Here is a 22,943-nt window from a genome sequence, read left to right on the forward strand (position 1 = left end):
CAGGCTAAAAGTTCAACTAAGATTACGTTGCCCGGCCAACTTGGGCATTTGTAATACATATATAAGGAGCTATGACTCCTAGCAAACCTTTAATAAGCCGGGACCTAGAAGTGTTATAAACCTCTGGATGCAGATTGATTTCGGTTCAATTTTACCACTTCTCATCATTTTACTCATATCAAATTTATTCACCCGAAGGCTCTTCAGTAAAGCTACTACTGCGAAGAAAATGGTCTCTCAACAAACTATCACTCGTGTCAAGGATCTAATTGCCAAGAACAAAATCTTTGTGGCTTCCAAGACCTACTGTCCTTACTGTCAAGCTACTCTAAAGACCTTGTTTGATGACTTGAATGTTCCAAAATCCAAGTCTTTGGTCTTGCAATTAAACACCATGGATGATGGTGCAGAAATCCAAGAGGCATTGTTCGAGATTAATGGCCAAAAGTCTGTTCCTAACATCTATATTGATGGTAAGCACATCGGTGGTAACAGTGATTTGCAAGAATTGAAAAATGCTGGTAAATTGGACGAAGTGTTGAAGGAAGCACTAGCTTAAAGAACTACTTACTATATAGTTATTTAGTTTAAGCCATGATAGCAGAACCGACTAGAAGAGCAACTAGAGTGAACAAAGAGTTCAATGGTTGAGCAGAAGCGGCAGAACCTTGGTAAGTGGTGATTAGACCAGCAGTGGAAGTAGTGGAGCCAGGGTACTGTTCAATGGCAGAGCTAGCGGCACGTACAGTGGTGTAAACGGTTTGGTGGCCGTTCTCAGAGGTAGTGATAGCTTGGGTGGTTAGAGTTTGTGGAACAGTACTGGTGTAAACTGTTTCCTTACCATTTTGAGTGGTGGTAACCACAGTAGTGGTTGAAGCCTGGCTAGTAACTGGACAAGTGGTAGTGTAGACAGTTTCCTTACCGTTTTGAGTGGTAGTAACAATGGAAGTAGTTTGAGCCTTAGTGGTAACTGGGCAAACAGTAGTGTAAGTAGTTGTCTTACCGCTGATGGTAGTAGTAACAACAGAGGTAGTTTGAGCCTCGGAGGTGATTGGACAGGTGGTAGTGTAGACAGTCTTCATGCCGTTTTGAGTGGTGGTAACAACAGAAGTAGTTTGAGCTTGGGTGTTTAGTGGGCAAACAGTAGTGTAAACAGTTTCTTTACCGCTAATCGTGGTAGAGATCACTGTAGTGTAACTACCGACATCGCCAGTGGTCGTAGCAGTGAGCTGGTTCAATGGACAAGTCGTCGTGTAGATGATCTTGGCACCATTGATAGTGGTCGTGACCACTGACGTGGTTAGACCAGTGGTAGCCGGGATACCAGTAGCAGTGGCAGAGGCTTGTTGTTGTGTCTTGACTGGGAAGAACGTAGTGTAGACAGAGACTTGGCCGTTGTTAGTGGTAGTAACTGCACTAGCGTAAGTGACCACATCGTCCAAACGGTTAGCGGTAATGTATGGACAGTAGGTGGTGTACTGGGTGACTAGACCGTTGACTGTAGTAGTAACAGTGGACAAAGTTGTAGATGGAGCCAATTGGAACGAAGAAGAGCCAACAGTTGCGGTTTCGGAAGCAGTCTTGGTAATACCAGAAGAACCGGAACCAGAGACAGAGGCAGAACCTGAAGCGGAAGCAGAAAGAGAACCAGAAGCAGAGACAGAGCTGGAAACTGGTTTTGGAACAGGACAAGCTTGAGCATTGGTAGAGCTGTACTTGAATTCTTCACCGGCATTGTTAACCAAGTGGAAAACATCATACTGGTCCCAGGACAACAAAGTGTTCTCCTTGGCGTCATCGGCAGCATACAGAACCATACCAGATTCCAAGATTTCACAGACTTTGTCAGTGTCAGCATCGACAGTAATTTCCAAACCATCGTCATTGGCGGTCACAGTTACAGCATCATTGTTGTTTCTGAAATAATACCCAACGGAAATTTCATCATTGTAAGCAATTGGAACCGTGAAAGTAGTAGCTGCTTTAGCAATGGCAGCAGAAGCCAAAACGAAAAGACCTGTTAATTTTTTAGAAACCATCTTTGTTTGACCTATTGAATAAAATTCCAAGAGACCCAAAAAAATCCCAAAGCACAGATTTATATTGAACGAATTGTCCTGGCGACCAAGATGTTATGCTGGCTAGGATTTCAACATGAGAGGTCACCAACAGATAATTTGATGGATTAATCTGCTCTCCGTATGCTGGTTTGCAGAACTCACGCGGTAACCAAGCGCTCTATGTCCATTTCGGGACAAAAAATATCTTTTTGGGATGTCCAGCTCCCATTTTAGCGCAACGGTTTCCGCTTTAGGCTTGTTGTCCGATTTTAGCTTTGTCGTTTAGTGCAACTGCGGCAGGCACACGCTATTTTGGGAAACATATTGTAAATCGCACCTATTTAGTCGAGCACTAGCGCCACACTAAGCAGTTTTGGTAATTTGCCATATCCCGTTTAGCCCCCTGTGTCCCAAAACGGTTTACTATGTCCTTTATGGTCTATCCATGGTATTCTACATCTCTAAAGTACTTTGAAAGGCATCCCGAGCGTTGACGAAATATTGAGATCCTCCGAATTCGGTTTGGGGAACCAGATCCTTAGCTTGTCTCTTTCTGGGAGTCTTCGTATCCTGTCTTGTTGTGGTTGCTGGACGTTTCTTCGTAGCATCGACAACAGATAGAGCATATGACATTGGCAAGACCTTCGGCTCTTGCTTTTCGCGATCTATCCATTGCCTAATCTTGTTGGACATTTCGAGTAAGTTATCCATACCAGCTTGCTTTCTGAAGTTCACATCGCACATATGCATCAATAGTTTCAAAGTGTAGTGGGAATCGTTACCAGCGTTGTGTAAAAAAGCATGCGGTATCTTGAAGAGTCGTAATAATCTCCCCAAGTTTCCGCCTTTGTTACCGTAACAGAATCTATAAAGTTTTTCCGTGTCTAGGATGAATATGGGTTCAGTTTTATTGGATTCAGTCTCAAGATTCACTTTGTGCAACGAGTGATCCATGATCTCTTCTTCGGGGATTTTGACGCCTAGATTCTTCATCCAGCGCAAATCCCCAAGAACATTGTGTCCAACGAATGCTCTGGACCACGACTTGTCTTCGGGAGTTTGAGATCTCATGTAGAAATCGACGAGTGACTGCACGAACTCCACACACTCATGTAGACTCATTACTAGACTTTCTCCGAGTAAGAAACAGTCCTTAAAATCGCAAACGTACTTCTTGTTCCTTAACGGGAGAGCTTCTGATATTATAAGATGGTAGTTCCTGGTCATCGGTACCAGGGAGTGAACATTTTCTCTTGGATCATAGATGGCTATACCTATCTCAGTGACAACGTCATTATCGAACTCGTAGGCCTCCACATCCAGTGAGAAACAAATGGTTTTTCTCGCTGTCATTAATCGGATACTGTTGCAAAGATAGTCGAAGTTTGTTGTACCTGGATTGGCGTAAACCATTGGACGATGATCATCTTTGATTTGACGCAACTTGGCCTCGTATTCTTTTTGCACTTTTTTCTTGGCATCCTCCTCTGGTGTTACCATTTCGGTTTTCTTGTACGTCTCATTCTTTTGAACCTTTTCTTTCTTACCTTTTGTCTTTGATGGTTCCGGCAGTGATCCATGTTCCTCAACCCACTTTTCCTTCACAATATCCAACTTTTCATTCAATTCAACTGTGCTGATCGCGTTAAGCTCTCCATACTGCGCTTGAATTTTCTTCAAATACTCTTCAATCATCTTCTTCAGGCTCGAATTGGCCTCTGAACTATGATCCCATGAAATACTGCGCAACCGAGCAAAATGGTCAAACTCATCGATCCACGATTTCCTCTTTTTCGCAACTTTATTGGATGTAGAGCAGGCACTTTTATAAAGACCAATCCCAGATCTTACAGAATGCGGCAGTCCTCTCACCCGATGCCCAGATGCCCCAGAATTCATTCGCACCGGAACTGAGCTGAATGCTGCCTCCTGACCTCGTAATTTGATATTCCCACCTGTATACATTTTTCTCAACAAGCTGCGCTGCATTCAACCATGTACAAACCAGTCAATTGATTGTCAATCATTTTCACTTTATGATTTACTGCTGTCTCGAACTGTATTTTTCACACTAGTATCCTACGGGCCCGAGCAGGACCCAAGCACAATTTTTCACTTCTTTGAAAATTTTTTGATCGATGAGCCTTCAAATTGAACAAGTCTGCTAGTCTAGTTGGTCTATTTTGGTTTATTCCAACGTTTATATACCCTTGTGTGGTCGGTTTAGCGAATTGTGCGTTTTCCCTGGTAATTTGGACAGTAATCATGACAAGTGAAATAGTGACTAGCGCTTCGGAAGAGGCTGCTCCAATCGTTGAAGTTCAGGCTGAAGTCGAAGCCAAAAAGGAACCTGTGTTGACACCTGCTCCTATTCCAACGAAATCGCCTTGGAAGTCTGTTTCTGCCGATATCCCAGTTTCTAACATCCAAGTGGACTCGTTGGAAGCTGGCAAAAAGAAGAAGAACAAGGCTGGTACTCCCGCCATCAGCTCATCGACTAAGTGGGTACCCATGAAGGCTTCTTTTGTTGTTTCTGGTCCAAAAAGGGCCGGTAACAACCCGCGAAAGACCTCTAACAAAGGTGCCGCTACCGGTGGGGCAAAGAAGAAGAAGCAGCAACAGCAACAATCAACGAAGAGGCAGCCATCGAAGACCAGAAGCCCTAAGGATGATAGTGGTAAGGAGAAAATCGAGGTTCAGCAAGAGAGTGAAGAAAAACCTTCCCAGGATGAGGCAGCAGCATCAGATCAGCAGAATGGGCATTCGTTCTATCAAAGAAGAAGACATAACCATAACAATCAATTTCAGCATTCCGCTCATCAACAAACTAATTTTCCAAGAAGAAGATATTACAACAATTTTAACAACAATGATCCGTTCAGACAACAGCGTTATGCTCAGCATTCCAAGGACGGCTTCAATCCTTACCATGGCCGCATACCGCGCTCTTTTGGGCAACAGGGCCATCTGATAAACAACCAAGTTCACCCAAACATTGCTCCGATCTACCAGCAGTACTACTCAATGCAGCCAATCCTGATGGCCGTCAACAGCATTGCAAGACAGATTGAATACTACTTTAGCGCAGAAAACTTGAATAAGGACAACTACTTGAGATCTAAGCTGTCCAATGAAGGTTACGCTTCAGTTTCTTTGATCTCGAAGTTCTACAGAGTGGTCAATATGTCATTTGGAGGTGATTCCAGTTTGATTCTTGCTGCTTTGAGAGAGATTGTCAAGAACGAAGATGCAACTGTTGAAGTAGCTACTGGATCGATTGAAAACTCCGAAGGTGAAAACGCAGCAGAGAGTGAAGGTGCCATTTTGACAAAGTATTTCGTTCGTGCCAAAGAATGGCAGAGTCTATTGCCTGAGACGTTCACCACCGTTGTCGAGATTGAAAAGACTTTGGAAGGTGACGCTCTAGATGGATTCATGATTAACCCAATCCCGGTCCCATCGAATGGAAGCTACGAACCTCAAGTGGCTGTTTCGGAAGAAGGCCTGGCTGAGAAATCTGAAGAGGAAAAGAGCTCACTGAGTACTTTGGAAGATGCTAAGGTAGAAACTCAATGAGTGTTGCATAGAATACCAAATATTGAGCGTTTTCTTTTGAAAAACTCAACGAACATTTATTTGCGTTCTAAACTAGACCCGTATCGAGTGGATCGAAGACCCAAGTCGAAGTAATTTTCATCATTTTCTCACCACCACATTATAATCCCATTCGAAGGTTCTCTATCTACAAGGTGCGTTAATGACTCTCAATGATACCAATTTTTTTTTTTTGTAGAAAGCACTAATACTGAATCATAAATGAAAGTGTACTAGGTCTTAGTTGTTTTTTTTTACTGGATTTCACAGTAACCTGTATATAGGTTTACGATTGATGCAATCATTTCCATTTAGAATAGTTGTAATAATACATTGGAGAGTATGATGCAAGCTTTGCTGTGGTTAAACTGTAGATTCGATCGTTTTTAGTTTTCTTTTACCATGTGTCTTACATTTTTCGTATACCGCTTTGGAATCCCTTTTTCCTTCAAATGGGTAGCTACTTATTAACAACAACAACCATCAGATGAGAAGACCATAGAGAGTGTTTAGCATCGTAATGACCTATGGCTCCTTGCCTGAAAATATGAACTCTGCTGGGGAGTCGTTTGAAACCTTTACGCTGGTTCGTAAAGCTAAGAATAATATTAAAGGATGGTACTTTTACTCTGTTGCTAGTGAGCCATTTGCCGTCTCAGCTGTGGCTACATATATTCCACTCTTACTGGAACAATTTGCGAGGATAAATGGTGTGTCAGTTGATGATCATTCGATCAAATGCACTTCTAAACATGATAAATGTGTGCTGGGCCTGTTTAACAACTCCGTTTACATCGATACATCCAGTTTCGCCTTATACACATTTTCAATCAGTGTTTTATTTCAGACGTTGTTGGTTATAACGGTATCTGGCTTAGTAGACGTCTGGAAGACTGTTGAATTTAAGCGTAGAGTACTGATCTTTTTTGGAGTTATTGGATCTTTATCCTTAATCTTAATTTCCCAATTAGAAGTCGATCAGTTCTATGCACTTCCGTTTTTGTGCATTGTCGCTAACTCTAGTTATGGGGTTGTCAATGTCGTTGGTAATTCGCTGCTTCCCGTTTTCGTCTCTGACCTTATTAGAGTTGATCCAGTTCAAGCACATATTGACGTTGATACCTTAACGAGTTCTGTAAGCGGGGCAGGAGCAAGTTCGGGTTATTTTAGTGCTCTTGTAGTCCAAATCATTTCTATTGGGCTTGTCAAAAAGAGTAAATCGCATGATAACATCCAGTGGGCGACATTATTCGTGGGAATTTGGTGGATTGTTTGGCAATCTCCGATAGCGTGGCTGCTACAAGACATAGGTCCAACTACTACCGGACAGGTTTTGAGACCTGTAAGAGGAGAAGAATCTGCGTTCAAATTACAATATTTGAAGTATGGTTGGTATTCGTTGTTCAAGGCATTGAAGCATGCGAGACTACTGAGAGATGTTGTGATCTTTCTAGTATCTTGGTTCATCATCAGTGACTCTTTAACTACCATTAACTCAACTGCAATTTTGTTTTCAAAAACAGAATTGAAAATGAGCACCTTGAGTTTGATCATAATTAGTATATTGACCATGCTCAACGCTATTTTGGGGGCTTACTTTATTCCACATTATGTCTCACCAAAACTCAAATGGTCGGCACAATATACTTTGATTTATATCATCTGTTGGGCAAGTGTCATTCCGCTATATGGTATGCTAGGCTTTTATTTCGAGAATATCGGTCTGAAGCACCAATTTGAAATGTATATTATGGCTGTGTGGTATGGTATTTCACTTGGGGGTTTATCAGCAGTTTCACGTTCAGTCTTCAGTCAGATCATTCCTAAAGGGAGAGAGTCTACTTTTTTCAGTCTCTTTAGCATTACAGACAAAGGTTCATCTATTGTTGGTCCCGTTTTGGTTGGATTTCTCACTGATAAAACACACAATATCAGATACTCGTTTTACCTTTTATTCGCGCTTCTAATGTTTTCCTTACCAGTACTGAGCATGCTAGACCTTGCTCGAGGTAAGCGTGAAGCTGAAGAGCTGGGTCGCATTGAGTCTTTGAATGGAGAAGAAACTCTTTAGCATGATAACTTGCTTCAAAACAATATGATATATTATATAGTTCTTTGTACATATCACTCCTTACCGACCCTCCATATCTTGATGTACCCATCATCACCACCTGATGCAAACAGCGTTTTGTCTGTAGGGCTCCAAACAACTGCATTACATGTTTTTGTGGACTTCTTGCTGCTGCCATTAGTAGTGGGCCTGTCCGAAATATGAGCAGTTAAAACACTGATTATGTTTCCGTTAAATCTATCCCAAATGTAAATTTTACCATCCTCGGAACCACTGGCTACCAATTTATTATTGTACCCAAAACAAGATCTGATTATGAACTGTTCTTGCTTCTGGCCAAAATATTTTTGAACTAGAATCTGTTCGTGGAAGTCCCATAACTGAAGCTCATTTGATTTCAAACTGACCAGCATCAAAGAAGCCAAAGGACTATTGGCATCTTTAATTTGAGGCAAGGAAATGCAAGTCATTCTGTTAGGTATGTTGAATCGAGACACTCGAGGAAGTACTAATTTTTCAAATGATATCTCATTCTTTTCCGCCTTTCCGTTGTTGGGGAACACAGATAAATCATAAACGTCTATGTTACCTTGGTGGGGCATTAAAATTAGGTATTTGTCATCTGCTGTGATCTTAAGATCATGGACGCGGGGGAATTGCTCGGTCGAAGGTTGACTCACACCGCTCAGGCTGTTAGAAGACGCAGATGTCGATGAAGAAAGCTTCATCAGAACCGTCTTGCTTTTCAAATCATAAATGACCACTTCGCGGTCCGGTGATCCCACTATCAACCTTCCCTCGTGTTCAGGAGTATGAAACCAGTCACAACACCATATTCTTGGAGGTTCGCTAGAGCTATTGGTGGCTACTCCAGTGACAGGAGTATTGCCAGGAATTTGGAAGGAATCAACTGGTTGAATAATTTCTGCAACTATGCCGCCTTCAATCCTTGGATTGATAAATGTAGGTTCACCCTTAGAGTGTATATCGTATATGTTAGCCACTTTATTAAAGGGGCATGAAACAATATACCGGCTATCTGGTGAAAATGAAAGGTATAGCACGCACAGGTCGATCCCGCCAAGTACTTTATAGACTTGGAAATCATTCTCAACATCATATATCATGATCTTACGATCCGTGAGAGAATCAGCAGTTGCACTAGCCAGATATTTTCCATCTGGTGAAAACTGCAAAAACCATATCTCATCTGCATTTTGCACCAAGGTCTTCTCTTCAGAAAACTTGATCTGTTGAAAATTCGAAGTGTTATCTTGTAGCAGATTGAACTTGCGGCCAGCAAAAGTCCTATCTTTTACAATATCATATCCGTCATCCGTTGCCTCTTCACCGTCATCGTTGTATTCACCATCGTCAGATATGTAAAGAACGTCCTGAGAGCGCTGGTACTTTATAGCTTGCTTCAGTAAGGTGATCAAACGATTTCTGGGCACCAAGTCATTTGGATTAATGTAGTCAGAAATTTCTTCTATCAATAAGTCCCTTGACTTTGCTGCTGATCCTTGCCATGCCAATGACCGAAGGCTCGAATTTTCAGGGCTCGTCAAAACGGTTGTCAACTCTTTAAGAACCTTATCAGGTGTGAAGTTTTCATTTTCATCCAGTAGGTCACTTCGTAGGGTGAGAAGAGAATCCCACGTCTCGATGAGTTTGCGGAGAATATTACGCAAGAACAAAACAGCCATGTGTGAATCCTCTTGATCGAAGATTAACTCCAGAAAAATCTCTCTGTTGATGTGTACCATAATTTCCACTACAGTTATCAGTTGCAGAACGGTCTGAGAGTCGTAGTTACTTTCTGGAGAAGGCATTATATCTTCAAAATTTTTTAATTCCTCAGCCGTCTGTGTAACTACCTTTTGCCAGTCAGTGGGCTTAGAGAGAACGTTTTCGATCTTCATAGAATGTTCTTCCTTTGTATTATAGGCCGTTGCATCTTCTTGTTGATACTTGCCATTCAGTCGATGAAGACTCAATGTACCATATTTCAAGGGCAATTGCGAAATCAATGAAAGACGAATTTGTTCAAAGTGGCCATTTCTTATAATATTGAACAGTCTCTGTACCAAAGATGATTCTACTTGTATACCTCCTGTCTCCTGTTGTAACGCCTGAGCGGACCCTGTGTACCCAAGCTCTTTCAAGGCATGGATCAGTAATTTTGCAAGTTGCTCCTTGTCGAATAACTGCAAATTGTCCTGTTCACCACTGTATCTTGACGGTGACTGCTGGTTAATCGAAGAGGGTGCTCTAGCTCTTCTTCTAGTGTATGACGGCATGAAAGTATCACTAGTTTCGCTATCCAAAGATGAACCAAAACTCAAGGGCATTTCAGAATTTAGTTTCAAACGCCTCACGATGTGTGGCAAGCTTTCAACTATTCAAAAACTATCCCGGATTACTTATCGATTCTTCTGATCAATTTTTGTTTGAAGTATACGTTACTGATCATAAGGGATCACAGAGCGAGAACCGGGGAGATGGCATGACACATGATAAGACAGATACATATTTATTTAGAGTCAATTCTACTATATACTGTTCTGATAACTTCCTAACTCAAGCGACCAGTGCACAAAGGGCGGCCCCCACCCCTGAGCCATCCTTGGCAATACGCAGATGAACTTTACGCTCACCATCTGAGCCGATCGGACTCAAAGATAGGGCATGTCTCAGCATTGACCTGAAACCTGGGTAGTATTCGACCACTGAACCGTCACAGCCTACTTCTACTTCACCATGGTATCTCTTGTTCAAAGCGCCTGTCTTAGTCAAGATTGCGGCGATTGGAACAGCAGCCAGATACGCAGATCTACGAGAGATAGCACGAACCAACTTTTGAATCTCAACACGTTCAGTTGGAGTAGTAGGTAATCTTAGACTTTGCAACAAGGACAATTCCGTTTCACGTAGACCTGTGGAATCATCGATCTCGATATGTGAAAGCACTTCACTTGAGAGCTCGAATGGGACCCTCAAACGATGGGGTAATTGTGCATATGAACGATATTGATTGAGAATTAAACCTTTCGCGTGCAAATCAACTAGCATGTTTCTTAGCAGTTCACCGAGGAACATACCAGAGACACGCTTCTCGAAAAGGTGAAACCCTGGGTTAGCAGACAGTTTTTGGTCAATCTCAATATCGTACTTCGAGGTAGGAAGGTGTTTCAATTCATTATCAAAGGAGCCCCACTCGGTGTTGATCACCATATGAGTCTTACCCTCTTGTAGTAGCTTTGCCCTGGTTTCTTCAGGTAACTTAACGATATTCTTAATCTCTTCCATATAACAACCATTGGTACCCGTACCAAAGATACATCCAATGACGGGCTCCGAGATCTCACCAGAGGATAGAGAATCGGCAGTCCCAGAAGAGTAGCAGTGGGAAAGAAATGTACCGACTGTATCGTTGGTTAATGCCACGACGTTAATCATACCAAGGTTTGAAGCGTTCAGTTGTTCCTGATACAATTGCACAACATCCTTCCCAATAGTATCCTTGATCTTAAAACCTTTGGTCCATCTGATCAAAGTACCAGAGCCCAGAGACTTCTGGTCAATTGGATAAGAAAAGGTGAATCCCATTTTCAGAGGTTTAGCTGTATCCTTAGCATGTTCTTCCAGCAGTTCCGGATGGTATTTCTTCATAAATGCAACGGTACGACGAGCCAAATAGCCAAATAGCTCTTGACTGGTAACACTATCATCCTCGAGCAATTCTTCAGGAATCTTGGACTTCATCTGTTGCAATGAAAAAGTGTGATCACCACTCAAGTCAACGGAACAAACTCTGAAATTAGTACCACCAAGATCCGCTGCCAGTAAGACACCTTTCTCAGTACCATTAGGCTTACCAGTGACAAAAGACGGAATCATTGGCAAACCCTTCGCAGTCTCCTCACTTTCGCCCGCATCCAATGGCTGTAAACCTTTTTCCATAGATTCTACAAAGTAAGCTGTCAATTCACTCAATTTATCAGCATCAATTGCAAATTCTTTACATATGTCATCCACTTTTTGGGTTAAAGCCTTGGCCGTTGCCTTGTGTAAATCATCGAACGACATCTTAGCTCAATTATTCTAATACGGCTCTTTTCGATTTAAAGATGTTAGTTAACAATTTAGCTCAACGCATATATTTATACAACCATTCGAGAGTTCTTGCTAGGGGTAGTAAGCATGGTGGTCCCACCTCGAGCATAGGCTTATCCCCCTTTATGGGTACGCCCGGAGAAACTTGCGTTGTTCCATGCCCAAAAGTTGTTCCGAAGTTGTTCCTTGCTATCCCCTATTGGGAGGTTTTTCCGGTGGGGTAGAAGGCGTGGCTCTCGTTTCGGAAAAACGTTTATCCTCTACCAAGTTTGATTCATTTTTCAACATGCTGAAGCCATACGACTTGCAAAGTATACACTTAAAAGAATTTCGAATTGAGCATTGAGTTCTAATTATTAATCAATTAAGTAGACTGATGTTTAGAATTGCCAAGAACCTGGTTAGGACCTTGGAGCAAAGTGTACAAGAGACATTGTCGCTGTCCGGGGATAATAACCAGTTGGACGCTTTCTTTCAGTCGATTCCTCCAAACCTACTACTTTCTCAAAGTTACTCGCATTCACAACAGGATCCGGACCAAGCACAAAAACCAGTACAGCAACAACATCGCCATCGATTCAATGAGGTCGTTTCAGGGTTAAGGGTTGTTTACGTGGATGAAACTCAACTGCAATTGCAGTCGTATTTCGACTATATCGTTGGTATCAACGATGACGCTGTACCTATGATAAGCAATCAGCACGGATACTTTTACCCCGATTATTACCGAATAACGCAGATTTTCAATTCCTCTGCTAATAGCACTTTGAAATTGAATGTGTGGTCCGCTAAGGGTGGAACTTTCAGAGACGAATACATGTCGATCTTGTCGAAAGATGAAGCCAAGTTAGAAGATGTTTCGTTGTCATCAGGATCTATGAAGGAGTCTGAACGTGCATTTCAGCGCTTGGGATTTAAAGTTCAATGGTCACCGCTGATTGCGGCCACTTTCACGTACCACGTCTTGAACGTTACCTCTCATGCGGGTCCGGCTGCTCAGTCTGGTCTGATACCAGACGAGGACTATATAATTGGCTGTCAGGATGGGCTTTTAGCAACTGGTGGTGAGAACTTACTCCAGGACATCGCCAGGTCGCGCGCTAACCACGACCTGCAACTCTACGTCTACAACATGGTCCATGACTGTGTGAGGCCTATAACAGTGCACATCGGAGGAGATGGCAGGCTCGGTTGCAACGTCGGATATGGATTCTTGCATCGTATCCCAACAGTGATAAAAAATACTCAAGAAACCGACCAGCAGCAGCAATTTCAGACCCTAAGTGAGCCAGTCACAGATTTAGAACCAACTTCCAGCTCTACGTTTGTTCCAAGTGCCCTGGCACCACCTACCACGTCTAAAAAGCCAGCATCGAAAAAGAAGCACATCGCAGCACCCGCGCAAGAAACTTCAATGAGTGACTATTTCAGCGAGGGTAAAGATCAATCAGCAAGGCCCACTAGCACTCCAAAACAACAGGAGGGCGACTCAGCAGTCCCACCACCTCCCATCTCGGCTAGAAAAACCACTGATGCCTAATTGCATAGCATACAACGCTCTAAATATTTTACAGAACATAGCACAGTTTAAATAGTGAATTAGCTTACAATGAAACTCTACTAAGCCATTACTCGACCATTACTAATTACTGTTGCTTGTGAAAGCCTTTTTCACGTGATCTTTCCTTGTTTCGTGGTTTGACAGCGTGTTCGAATCGATCGCTTACACGATCAACTATAAATCAGACAGTCCTTGACAAAGAACAGAAATAGTTGTCCTACCGTCCTAAAGACTTTTACAAAGCTCTTGTAAGTGCCAAGAACATTGTACATTTATAGAGTGATACACAAATCGATATGTTGTTGAACAAGAAGACTTTGTTCCATTTTGCCACCCTTTTAACTTCCGCAGTTGGTGTTCTGGCTCAGGAAGGTGCTGTTGCACCAGAAGACTCTGCCGTTGTCAAGTTAACTTCTGAAACGTTTGAACAGTTTATCAAAGACAACTCTTTGGCTTTGGTTGAATTTTTTGCCCCATGGTGTGGTCATTGTAAAACCTTGGGCCCTCAATTTGTGAAGGCCGCTGATGCTTTGCAGGAAAAGGACATTCCTTTGGCTCAGGTTGACTGTACTGAACAGCAAGAGCTATGTATGTCTCAAGGTATCAGAGGTTATCCATCTTTGAAGACTTTCAAGGATAATGACATCAGCAACCCTAGGGACTATGAAGGTGCAAGATCTGCTGATGCTATCATTAACTACATGATTAAGCAAACTTTACCTGTAGTGCAGAATGTCGAGTCCGAGAAAGCTTTGAATGAAATTGTACAAAACGCCACTGTTCCAGTCATTATCTCCAATGGTGCTTCTAAATTGAATGAAACTTTCTACCAAATCGCTAACAAGTTCTCCGACGAATATATTTTTGCCTCTTGTCCAGAATTGAAATCCGAGTTATCTCTTCAGTTGCCTGGTGTCGCTGAACCAATTGTTTTCAACGGTGACGTCAAGAAGGCTGAAACCGATGCTGAAGTCTTGGAAAGCTGGATTAAGGTCGAAGCTTTACCATACTTTGGTGAAGTTAACGGCAGCACCTTCTCCTCTTACTTGGAAAGCGGTATTCCTTTGGCTTACTTCTTTTACACTGATGATGAAGAATTGAAGGAATACGCTCCATTCTTCACTGAACTCGCTAAGGAACACCGTGGTAAATTGAACTTTGCTAGCTTGGACTCTAGAAAGTTCGGTAGACATGCTGAAAGCTTGAACATGCGTGAACAATTCCCATTGTTTGCTGTTCACAATGTTACTAGCAACTTGAAATACGGTTTGCCACAATTAGCACAAGAGGAGTTTGAGAAACTGACCGATACCGTCAAATTGGAAACCAAGCACATCAGCAAATTAGTCAAGGACCTACTGACTGGTAAGGCTGAACCAATAGTCAAGTCGGAAGAGATCCCAGAAGTTCAGGAATCTAACGTTTACAAGATCGTTGGTAAGACCCACGAAGATCTAATTAACGACAACAAGAAGGACGTCTTGGTCAAATACTACGCTCCATGGTGTGGTCACTGTAAGAGATTGGCTCCAATCTACGAGGAGTTGGCTAACATCTTGGCCTCTGACAAGAGCGCCGCAAAGAACTTCATCATCGGTGAAGTTGATGCCACACTTAACGACATCCAAGACGTCATGATTGAGGGCTACCCAACCATTATCTTGTACCCAGCCGGTAAGGATGCTGAGCCAGTGTTGTTTAACTCCCAAAGAGACTTGGACTCTTTCTTGTCTTTCCTAGAGGAAAATGCTGGTAACAAGGTCGATACAGCTGTCGTTCGCGAAGCTTACGAGAAGGAATTGGCTGCTAAGGAAGAAGCCGAAGACGAAGAGGAGGATGCCGAAGAGACCGCCCACGATGAATTGTGAGTTGTGCCACTTGCCTTGGCTCATAACTGCGTAAATAGCTACATACATTGGCAACACAAGTAGTAAATGTATGCTAAAACCAATAAAAGCTGCTTCTTTATAGTTGGTCATCTATGTAGAGCTGACGAAAATCTGTGCACCGCGCTGTTTTTCTATGGCATTCGGCCCAGCAAAATGATTATATGTGGCGAACTCAAAGAGAACAGGGTCTCACTAACAGTACTGAAGATATAGATGTACAGATAGCTCAATGGCGTTATATACACCACCAGGAAAATCTCCGTCACGGCCACAAGCTAAGGAGAATGAGAATGACAAGAAAGACGATCCTAAGGACGATATTAGTAAGTTTTATGTGCGACCTAGTCTTGGACTTAGGTTATGGGGTCCATTAGTGCCAGCTTCGGATAATAAGGTTGGATTATGGTCTTTAATTGGCATTCAAAGTGCTGTTGGAATATTTTGCATGTACAGGATAAGGAGGCTACGTGGCTCTTTGAACACTGTACGGAAGAACATAGCGGACATCCCTAGTTTGAATCGATTCTCTACGACACAAGGTGAATTGGTAATGCCGCCTCCATCATTGACGGGAAGTGCGCCTACAACTTTTACTGCCGGCCATGGGGTTCAAAAAGCTTCATACGGTGGTACAGCTTTTGGCGGTGCCTCATCATTCTTCAAGAGTTCGAGTAAGGAGAACGGCAAATCAGGCTTCAAGTTTGCGAGCTTTATGACTTTCAAACAGGTGATATATCTGCTTACCGGTACACTCCTACTCTCACAATCTTTATTGGAAGCTTGTAGGCTCACCATCTTGAAATATGATCCTTGGGCTGAAGAGGCAAGGAGCGTACGTGACAAGAAGTTCTTCAATGATATAATAAAGTTTTACCATGAAGGGATTGACCCCACAAAGGTCAGAGTCAAGGATGCATCTAGTGGTAACGTTATGCCCACCAATATTCCAGAAGTGAAACAGAGTGTTGCACTGGTAAGGGCTCAGGCCGAAGCTGAAAATCCAATTATCAAATGGTATGGGCCTCTGGAGTATAAACCAATGTCCTTCTCTGAGTACCTCGATAAGTTAGAATATCATCTAGAAATGATCGTTTTTCTACAAGAGGATAAAAAAGCAAAAGAAACTGCGATGGAGATCATGCATAAGATTACTTACTCAGCTACAGAGGTTGAGGAACTCGGGAAGAAAAATGTGGAAAATAGAAAGAAAGCCTATGAACTAGTTACCAATGCTCACAAAGGTTCTATTCCTTTATCAGACAAAGTACAGACCTACCCAATGAGGGGCGTCCTCATGGAAACTGATAATCAAAGCCCTGAAGATTTTGACCTCGAAGAGATGTGGAACCTTTATGATCCGTGGATGAATTTGGCCCTCGACACGTCTCTAAGCATAAAGTTCTTACCAACAGTCACCACGGCTAGTGAATCGAGCGAAAAGTCTACAGAATGGCGTGAATCGATAGATGAGTCTGGGCGTGAGGCTGATTGAGCTTCGGAGGACCCGATAGACCTTAATAACGTTGGAGATCTCCCATTTCTTGACCTCGTACATACTGATTTTTCACTAAGTGTTAAATCTGCTTGTTCTTAGGGACCATTGAAAAAGTGTAGATATATAGCCAGGCATATGATACTTTAATTGCTAAATTCATCTGAGCTCTCATTCAATTAGGTCTGTGAGAGGTTGGAGGAGAAGAGGCCATGCGTGTTATGCTATTAAGCTTTCTCGCCTTTTGGCTGAGAGCATTTTTGGTTAACGGTGTGTTTGTTGAAGAAGCATTCGAAACCGATTGGCATTTAGAAAGCTTGGGCCATTACGAATGTGTGCTTGAAAGTCCTGAGCAAGGTGCTTTGATCATTTTATCGAGTATTGATTCAAAAACCCTGGTATCTTTCGTCAATGAAACTAATGGACAATTGTTGCATAGGCAATTGTGGGGTTCGAAGACATCGGATGCTATGATGCTACCGGACAGTAATCACTACTTGTTGAGGGATTACGATGGTAAAATTTCTGTTTTTGATAGCTCTTCGGGATTGCAAACTACCACTTACGATGCATCTAACGTCGAATTCGTCTCTGCATGCGATCCCAAACTGACTGATGTCAAGGTTACAACTCATTCGTTACAGGTGCTAGAAGCAGAATCTAAGCTAGAAGTACTTCGTGTGAATGTGTCTTCTACGCTTGATACGGTAGTTTTCTTCAGCACAGATTATAGCTCGATTGTCAAAGTTTTATACTCCACCACCGACGGGAAATACGTATACCAATCGTTGAAGAACAACGAAATGCTCAAGGAATGGATAAGGGAAGACTTGAATGGTGAGGTTATTGCCCATACTTTTATCAATCTGATCGACGGTTCTTTACAGACAATATCGGAAGAGCTAGCGACAGAGGACGCATTCCAGAATGTCTGGGAGGCATACGTGTTTAGAGTCACAACAAATTGGGGAAGGCTCAGAGAGACTTTAAGAGAGTCAGGATACTCGATCGGAAAGGTCTTGACTAAGCTTATGAAACTTGATAGTGACGCATTCGGTGCTGGTCCAGATGTGGTCTTTGGACTTGCAAAACTATTGGTGGTAGCTACGGACCGCTTTGTAATTGAAGCTTTTGATGTTCAGAATGGGAAGAAAGTTTGGCGTTTTGACTGCGGCTTGAAAGTTGTGCTGTTGGATTACGCCGAAGAATCGAACGAGCTACGTGTTTTTTCTAAAGATGGCAGTTACGAGATTTATGACCTTTCCGATGCCTACAGTCCTCAACTCAAAACACAAACAAGTTTTGACGGTGGTAACGTCAAGTCTATTTCATCCCTCAAGTCAAACGAATTCTTCGTCGAATTTGAAAGCGGTGAAGAGCAAGTTATTTTCATAGGTGGAGATCGAGAGAAATTAGGTGACACTTTTATTACTAACCATGATAGTAATGGTGTTTATGGGCATATTGTTAATAAGGACGGGCTATTGAAGGAGACTTGGAAAATTGAACTTTTGGATTCAGAGGAATTGGTCGCATTTGCTAGTAGACATGAGGAACCTACTGCCACTTTAGGTCAGACACTTGGTGACCGGTCGGTCTTATACAAGTATCTATATCCAAACCTGGCAGCATATGTCACATTGAACTCGCAAAAGGGTAAAATGTTTGTAAACCTCATCGACACTGTCACTGGTGAACTTTTGTACAGTCAAAGTCATGATGATAAAGTTGATGGCGATGCCCCCATCAATATTGTGTTTGGCGAATACTGGTTTGTTTACTCATATTTTAGTGCTGAGCCTATCCCCGAGCAAAAGCTAGTTACCGTCGAGCTTTATGAATCGCTTGAGGCAAACAAAAGAGTGTCTAACGCTGTTAGGAAGAGTAATGTGCTCATGAGATCTCATAAACCCAAGGTGATCTCCGCAGCATACTTCTTTCCTGAGGTAATTAGACGAATGACAGTCTCCAAGGGGAAGTTCGGTATAACTTCAAAGGCCATAATTATGGAGCTTGAAAGCGGGCAAATCACTTATCTGGCAAAGGAAATTCTCAGCGCTAGACGTGTTGAAGAATCGAAAATGACTGATGACGCCAAGAAAGAATTCATGGCCATGCCTTATATCAGTACAATTCCTCTTAATGACCAGTTCATTATAACCCATTCAAGGAATTTGCTGATGGGTCAGAACTCACAATTAGTGTCGGTAGCGACAAATTTAGAGTCCACAACTATTGTTTGTGACATAGGCCACGACATTTTTTGCACTAAGATATATCCTTCGGGTCAATTTGACATTATGAGTCCAGACTTCGAGAAGGGAAAGCTCCTAGCGACGATAATCGGGCTAGTGATACTGTGCTATTTCTTGCGTCCATCTGTTGAAGCTGCAAAACTAAAGAAATTGTGGCTTGTGAGATAGTTCAACATCAATCCTATTGCATTGATAGCGAGACGTCATTGGCCTTCCCGCAGTCTTTTAAATACGGCGCACACTGATAGATTTCAGATATTTCAAATATTTCAATGACTTGACTTGAAATTCAATGCGCTTGAAGACTACCCATATCTACAATTATAAATATTTACTAAATTTCTATGTTAAAAGCTTGTCTTTGTTAGCGCGCCCAAATAGCATAAGAGAAGAAATGAACTATTTCATATAACAGAGTCAAGCAAGAGAACCTAATATATTATCCAAAATGCAGTTCCTTTGCTGGTTTTTATCTATTTTTGCTGCTATAGTTGCAGCAGGTTCGTTGAAGGAGCTTGAAATTGGTATCACCAAGAAGATTCCAGCTGAAGAATGCCACGTCAAGGCTAAACCTGGACACACCGTTGATGTTCACTACACTGGCTACTTGAGAGATAATTTGAAACAATTCGACTCTAGTTACACCAGAGGAACCCCTATCTCTTTCAAGCTAGGTAGTGGTCAGGTTATCAAGGGCTGGGACCAAGGCCTGCTTGGAATGTGCATTGGAGAAGAACGTAAGATTCAAATCCCCAGTAGACTTGCCTACGGTGCAAGAGGTATACCTGGTGTCATTCCACAGAACGCTGATATGATTTTTGACGTCAAGTTGGTCGGTATCAATTGATGCTGCGAAAGCTTGGTTATGACTACTCTTTCTAGAGCCTACTAATGGTGATCTCTAGAGCATCCGATGGCTACTTCAATAAATCTATGTACCTCTGTGTGTAAAGAAAATAGTTCGGGTGGGCGTCGCAACTGTGCTCGAAATCAGTTGATTGTTGACAACTTTGCAACATAGTAATCTGGAAGATGAACAAATCAGTATTATTCAGGGGAACAATACGATCACTGATGCAACGATCTGACAATGGGTTTCTTAATGCCTATAAATCATTTATCAATGACAAGCGGGAGGCCTTTGATATAATATACAACCGGGAAGTGCTAGAGAAGCCCGAAGTTTTGCTAGTTCTTGATTCTTCCTTCAATCCTCCCCATTGGGGACATTACACACTGGTAAAGAAAGGCTTGGAGCTATATCATCAAAAATCAACTCAAGTCCTTCTTTTATTATCAGTGAATAATGCTGATAAGGCTCCAAAGCCAGCTTCGTTTGATAAAAGAATGGAAATGATGTGTTTACTCGCAGATATGATGCATGAAGATGGTATTGCTGTTTCGGTTGGGATAACTGCTCATGGGAAATACGTTGACAAGTTCAATGTATTGAGAGGCTTCTACAAGCACACAGGAATCATGTCCTTTTTAGTTGGGTTTGATACTCTGGTGAGGATCTTTGATGCCAAATATTATAGCCCTCAACTTCCTGCTGAAGCGTTGAGAGATTTCATGTCGTCAACTGAGTTATGCTGCTTGACTCGAGAAGGTGAACACCCCTCCAAGACCCAGCTTGAATACGCTTCGGACATCATAAATGGTGCATACGAGCCCATGATACCTCGCAACTGGGGTGAGAAAATTCACATAATGGAGAATGACGAACGGTTTGAATCTGTTTCATCATCTGCCATTAGGAAGGCCGTATTGGCCGGCTGTTCTTTTGAAACGTTAGAGAAATTGACGCCTTCAGCAATTGCTAAATACATAGCCGCTTCGAAAGACCACATATTCTAATCAAATCAATGGTGAAGTAGTGGCGGTACTATAGACTTTTCTCATGTAAGCCAAGTTTTTTTGGCCTCATGGCGATACTTATTATAGTATATTAGCTAATAATGAGAACTACTTCATGAAAATGTTTGCGCTATGAAAAATAGTGGCCTAAAGCCCCAATCAAGGAAGCAGTGAGAATCCACAATATACTTGGCGTCTTTTTTATAGTACTACCTGATTGGGCTTTACCGGCGAATGATCCACTCCCTGCATTGTCATTTCCGAACTCTGAGGTGTCATCGTATTCGGAGTCGGTCTCGCTTAGAACTGAACCATCTTGACTCACGCTTTGAGCCTTCTGTCTTCTACCTGAGATACAACTTATCTTACCTCCTCTAACGATCGACCTCCCACTTTTTGGTGTAGTCCATTTTGAACAATCCATGCTTCCCGAATTTGTTTTAACGAATGCACTACCCTTGACCAATTTTAATTGTGGAAAGTCAGTATCATTAAACTTGCCTTCAAAATATATGGCGCCGCCTATCTGTCTCAGCTTGGAAAAGAAATCAATCTTTTCCAATCTTGTGTTATTCGCAACCATTAGGCCTCCTTGAATGTCAGTGACGTTGTTAAAATTGGCAAGCTTTAGGTTTCCATTATCGATGATACCCAAGGTACCACCTACGGTCTTCAAAGAAGAGATTCTTAACTCTGTGAAGTGATTTTGGATGAATTCTAATGAACTTCCAACTTCTTCGAGCTTAGGAAAGTATACTGACGATGTATCTCTCACTGTTATATTTTCAGCAGATATAAGTCGTGGCATTTCAAGTTCAGTTTCCCTGGCATTCGCATGTACACTCAATTTCTGTCTGACGTGTTTTATATTTGCCTTAACCGACTCTAGATACCTATTGTTGTTAATTTCAAAGACATCGACATCTTCAACATTCTTGAAACCTTCGATAATGGGTAAAGCAGTGTCAGATATTGTGAGACTTGACAAGCCATTTACTTCATTGCTGATAAGTGCTTCATTCAAGATGGGTAGAACTTTCCAATTAATAACCCTTACGTCCTTCAAACTAGATAGGTCAATTGAAACCAAAGATGTTAAACTGCGTAGTGAAAAGGTCTGGCGAATCCTTTCCAATTTATGACCTTCGATCTTTACCAGAGCAGAGCAATTTTCAATAAAAATACTGCCTTGGACGCTGCGTAGTTTGCCAAAATCAATTAGCGCATCGTTGTAATCTTTAAAATGAAGGTTCCCCAGAATAGTGTCACATTGTGCCTGAAGATTGTACATATCACCGGAATTTTCGATGAAATGGTCATTTTCCTTACAGAACTCTGAGATAGGACTTGGTTTTTCGAACCTTTCAGGATCTAATGAATCTGAACTATCATTCCTTTTGGAGCTGCCATACGCTTCAACCTTGTCCCTCTTCAAAACGTCAGTATTCCCGTATGGCTGTACGTTATGGGGAAGAACTGGTTCGTCATCTGAAAAAATCCTGAATCTATCAGTGGCAACTTTCTCACGTATTTCCAGCCTTTGAGGATTGTTAAAATTAATTGCTGTCGCTGCCGCGATCGCTGGTAAGATAAATAACGAATACTTCATAATCCTGTTATTTCTCTTATGCTCGAGGTAATTTCCTTGCTGCACCTTAGTCTGCTTTTCTTTCTTTTAAACTCGAAGAGTATTTCTTTGATGTCTTAGGCTATGTAAGAATTATTGTAAGTAATAATGAACTTATTTATCTTGGTTTTTGTATTTCATTTATTTTATATTTTACAAGTGACACAAAGTGGCGGACTGACATCGAAATTCACAAAGATGAAGCGGCTTAAACTGTACAACGCGCGTCAAAATCACTGAAATAATTACATTGTAGCATTTAGACTCCATTCATAAAGCTATTTAAAGTCTAGTAATTTGGGCCTTTTTGACCCCAGTACGTTAAGTAATTTCCTGAATTGTAAAGCATATTTTATTAAGTTAAGCTGTAGTCGAAACGTCTAACCTAAATCGTCATTCGCACCTAATAAATATTCTGTTG

General features: G+C 41.9%; 14 protein-coding genes across 14 annotated transcripts; 9 read left to right on the forward strand and 5 right to left on the reverse strand.

The window, feature by feature from the left end:
- Window positions 1-127: 127 nt before the first annotated feature.
- GRX1 (dithiol glutaredoxin GRX1) lies at window positions 128-559 on the forward strand (the record flags this gene model as incomplete). Its single annotated transcript, XM_003680716.1, has 1 exon — window positions 128-559. One exon carries the CDS (start codon window positions 128-130, stop codon window positions 557-559), a length of 432 nt encoding a protein of 143 aa, XP_003680764.1.
- Window positions 560-587: 28 nt separating this feature from the next.
- Window positions 588-2,039, reverse strand: TDEL0C06650 (uncharacterized protein; the record flags this gene model as incomplete). Its single annotated transcript, XM_003680717.1, has 1 exon — window positions 588-2,039. The coding sequence occupies one exon, from the start codon at window positions 2,037-2,039 to the stop codon at window positions 588-590; it is 1,452 nt and encodes a 483-aa protein (XP_003680765.1).
- A 474-nt stretch (window positions 2,040-2,513) lies between these two features.
- Window positions 2,514-4,025, reverse strand: GFD2 (Gfd2p; the record flags this gene model as incomplete). Its single annotated transcript, XM_003680718.1, has 1 exon — window positions 2,514-4,025. One exon carries the CDS (start codon window positions 4,023-4,025, stop codon window positions 2,514-2,516), a length of 1,512 nt encoding a protein of 503 aa, XP_003680766.1.
- A 300-nt stretch (window positions 4,026-4,325) lies between these two features.
- SRO9 (Sro9p) lies at window positions 4,326-5,636 on the forward strand (the record flags this gene model as incomplete). The annotated part of the gene is made up of 1 exon (XM_003680719.1): window positions 4,326-5,636. The coding sequence occupies one exon, from the start codon at window positions 4,326-4,328 to the stop codon at window positions 5,634-5,636; it is 1,311 nt and encodes a 436-aa protein (XP_003680767.1).
- Window positions 5,637-6,174: 538 nt separating this feature from the next.
- On the forward strand, window positions 6,175-7,725 carry ATG22 (Atg22p; the record flags this gene model as incomplete). The annotated part of the gene is made up of 1 exon (XM_003680720.1): window positions 6,175-7,725. One exon carries the CDS (start codon window positions 6,175-6,177, stop codon window positions 7,723-7,725), a length of 1,551 nt encoding a protein of 516 aa, XP_003680768.1.
- Window positions 7,726-7,778: 53 nt separating this feature from the next.
- On the reverse strand, window positions 7,779-10,076 carry GID7 (glucose-induced degradation complex subunit GID7; the record flags this gene model as incomplete). The annotated part of the gene is made up of 1 exon (XM_003680721.1): window positions 7,779-10,076. The coding sequence occupies one exon, from the start codon at window positions 10,074-10,076 to the stop codon at window positions 7,779-7,781; it is 2,298 nt and encodes a 765-aa protein (XP_003680769.1).
- A 229-nt stretch (window positions 10,077-10,305) lies between these two features.
- TDEL0C06700 (uncharacterized protein) lies at window positions 10,306-11,814 on the reverse strand (the record flags this gene model as incomplete). The annotated part of the gene is made up of 1 exon (XM_003680722.1): window positions 10,306-11,814. The coding sequence occupies one exon, from the start codon at window positions 11,812-11,814 to the stop codon at window positions 10,306-10,308; it is 1,509 nt and encodes a 502-aa protein (XP_003680770.1).
- Window positions 11,815-12,217: 403 nt separating this feature from the next.
- GRH1 (Grh1p) lies at window positions 12,218-13,381 on the forward strand (the record flags this gene model as incomplete). Its single annotated transcript, XM_003680723.1, has 1 exon — window positions 12,218-13,381. One exon carries the CDS (start codon window positions 12,218-12,220, stop codon window positions 13,379-13,381), a length of 1,164 nt encoding a protein of 387 aa, XP_003680771.1.
- Window positions 13,382-13,698: 317 nt separating this feature from the next.
- On the forward strand, window positions 13,699-15,270 carry TDEL0C06720 (uncharacterized protein; the record flags this gene model as incomplete). The annotated part of the gene is made up of 1 exon (XM_003680724.1): window positions 13,699-15,270. The coding sequence occupies one exon, from the start codon at window positions 13,699-13,701 to the stop codon at window positions 15,268-15,270; it is 1,572 nt and encodes a 523-aa protein (XP_003680772.1).
- A 250-nt stretch (window positions 15,271-15,520) lies between these two features.
- Window positions 15,521-16,783, forward strand: MGR1 (Mgr1p; the record flags this gene model as incomplete). The annotated part of the gene is made up of 1 exon (XM_003680725.1): window positions 15,521-16,783. One exon carries the CDS (start codon window positions 15,521-15,523, stop codon window positions 16,781-16,783), a length of 1,263 nt encoding a protein of 420 aa, XP_003680773.1.
- A 221-nt stretch (window positions 16,784-17,004) lies between these two features.
- Window positions 17,005-19,206, forward strand: EMC1 (Emc1p; the record flags this gene model as incomplete). The annotated part of the gene is made up of 1 exon (XM_003680726.1): window positions 17,005-19,206. One exon carries the CDS (start codon window positions 17,005-17,007, stop codon window positions 19,204-19,206), a length of 2,202 nt encoding a protein of 733 aa, XP_003680774.1.
- A 280-nt stretch (window positions 19,207-19,486) lies between these two features.
- On the forward strand, window positions 19,487-19,885 carry FPR2 (peptidylprolyl isomerase family protein FPR2; the record flags this gene model as incomplete). Its single annotated transcript, XM_003680727.1, has 1 exon — window positions 19,487-19,885. The coding sequence occupies one exon, from the start codon at window positions 19,487-19,489 to the stop codon at window positions 19,883-19,885; it is 399 nt and encodes a 132-aa protein (XP_003680775.1).
- A 227-nt stretch (window positions 19,886-20,112) lies between these two features.
- Window positions 20,113-20,895, forward strand: POF1 (nicotinamide-nucleotide adenylyltransferase; the record flags this gene model as incomplete). Its single annotated transcript, XM_003680728.1, has 1 exon — window positions 20,113-20,895. One exon carries the CDS (start codon window positions 20,113-20,115, stop codon window positions 20,893-20,895), a length of 783 nt encoding a protein of 260 aa, XP_003680776.1.
- Window positions 20,896-21,025: 130 nt separating this feature from the next.
- TDEL0C06770 (uncharacterized protein) lies at window positions 21,026-22,504 on the reverse strand (the record flags this gene model as incomplete). The annotated part of the gene is made up of 1 exon (XM_003680729.1): window positions 21,026-22,504. The coding sequence occupies one exon, from the start codon at window positions 22,502-22,504 to the stop codon at window positions 21,026-21,028; it is 1,479 nt and encodes a 492-aa protein (XP_003680777.1).
- Between the last annotated feature and the right edge of the window lie 439 nt (window positions 22,505-22,943).

This window comes from Torulaspora delbrueckii, chromosome 3 (assembly GCF_000243375.1).
Source record: "Torulaspora delbrueckii CBS 1146 chromosome 3, complete genome".
NCBI classification, from domain to species: Eukaryota; Fungi; Ascomycota; class Saccharomycetes; order Saccharomycetales; family Saccharomycetaceae; genus Torulaspora; species Torulaspora delbrueckii.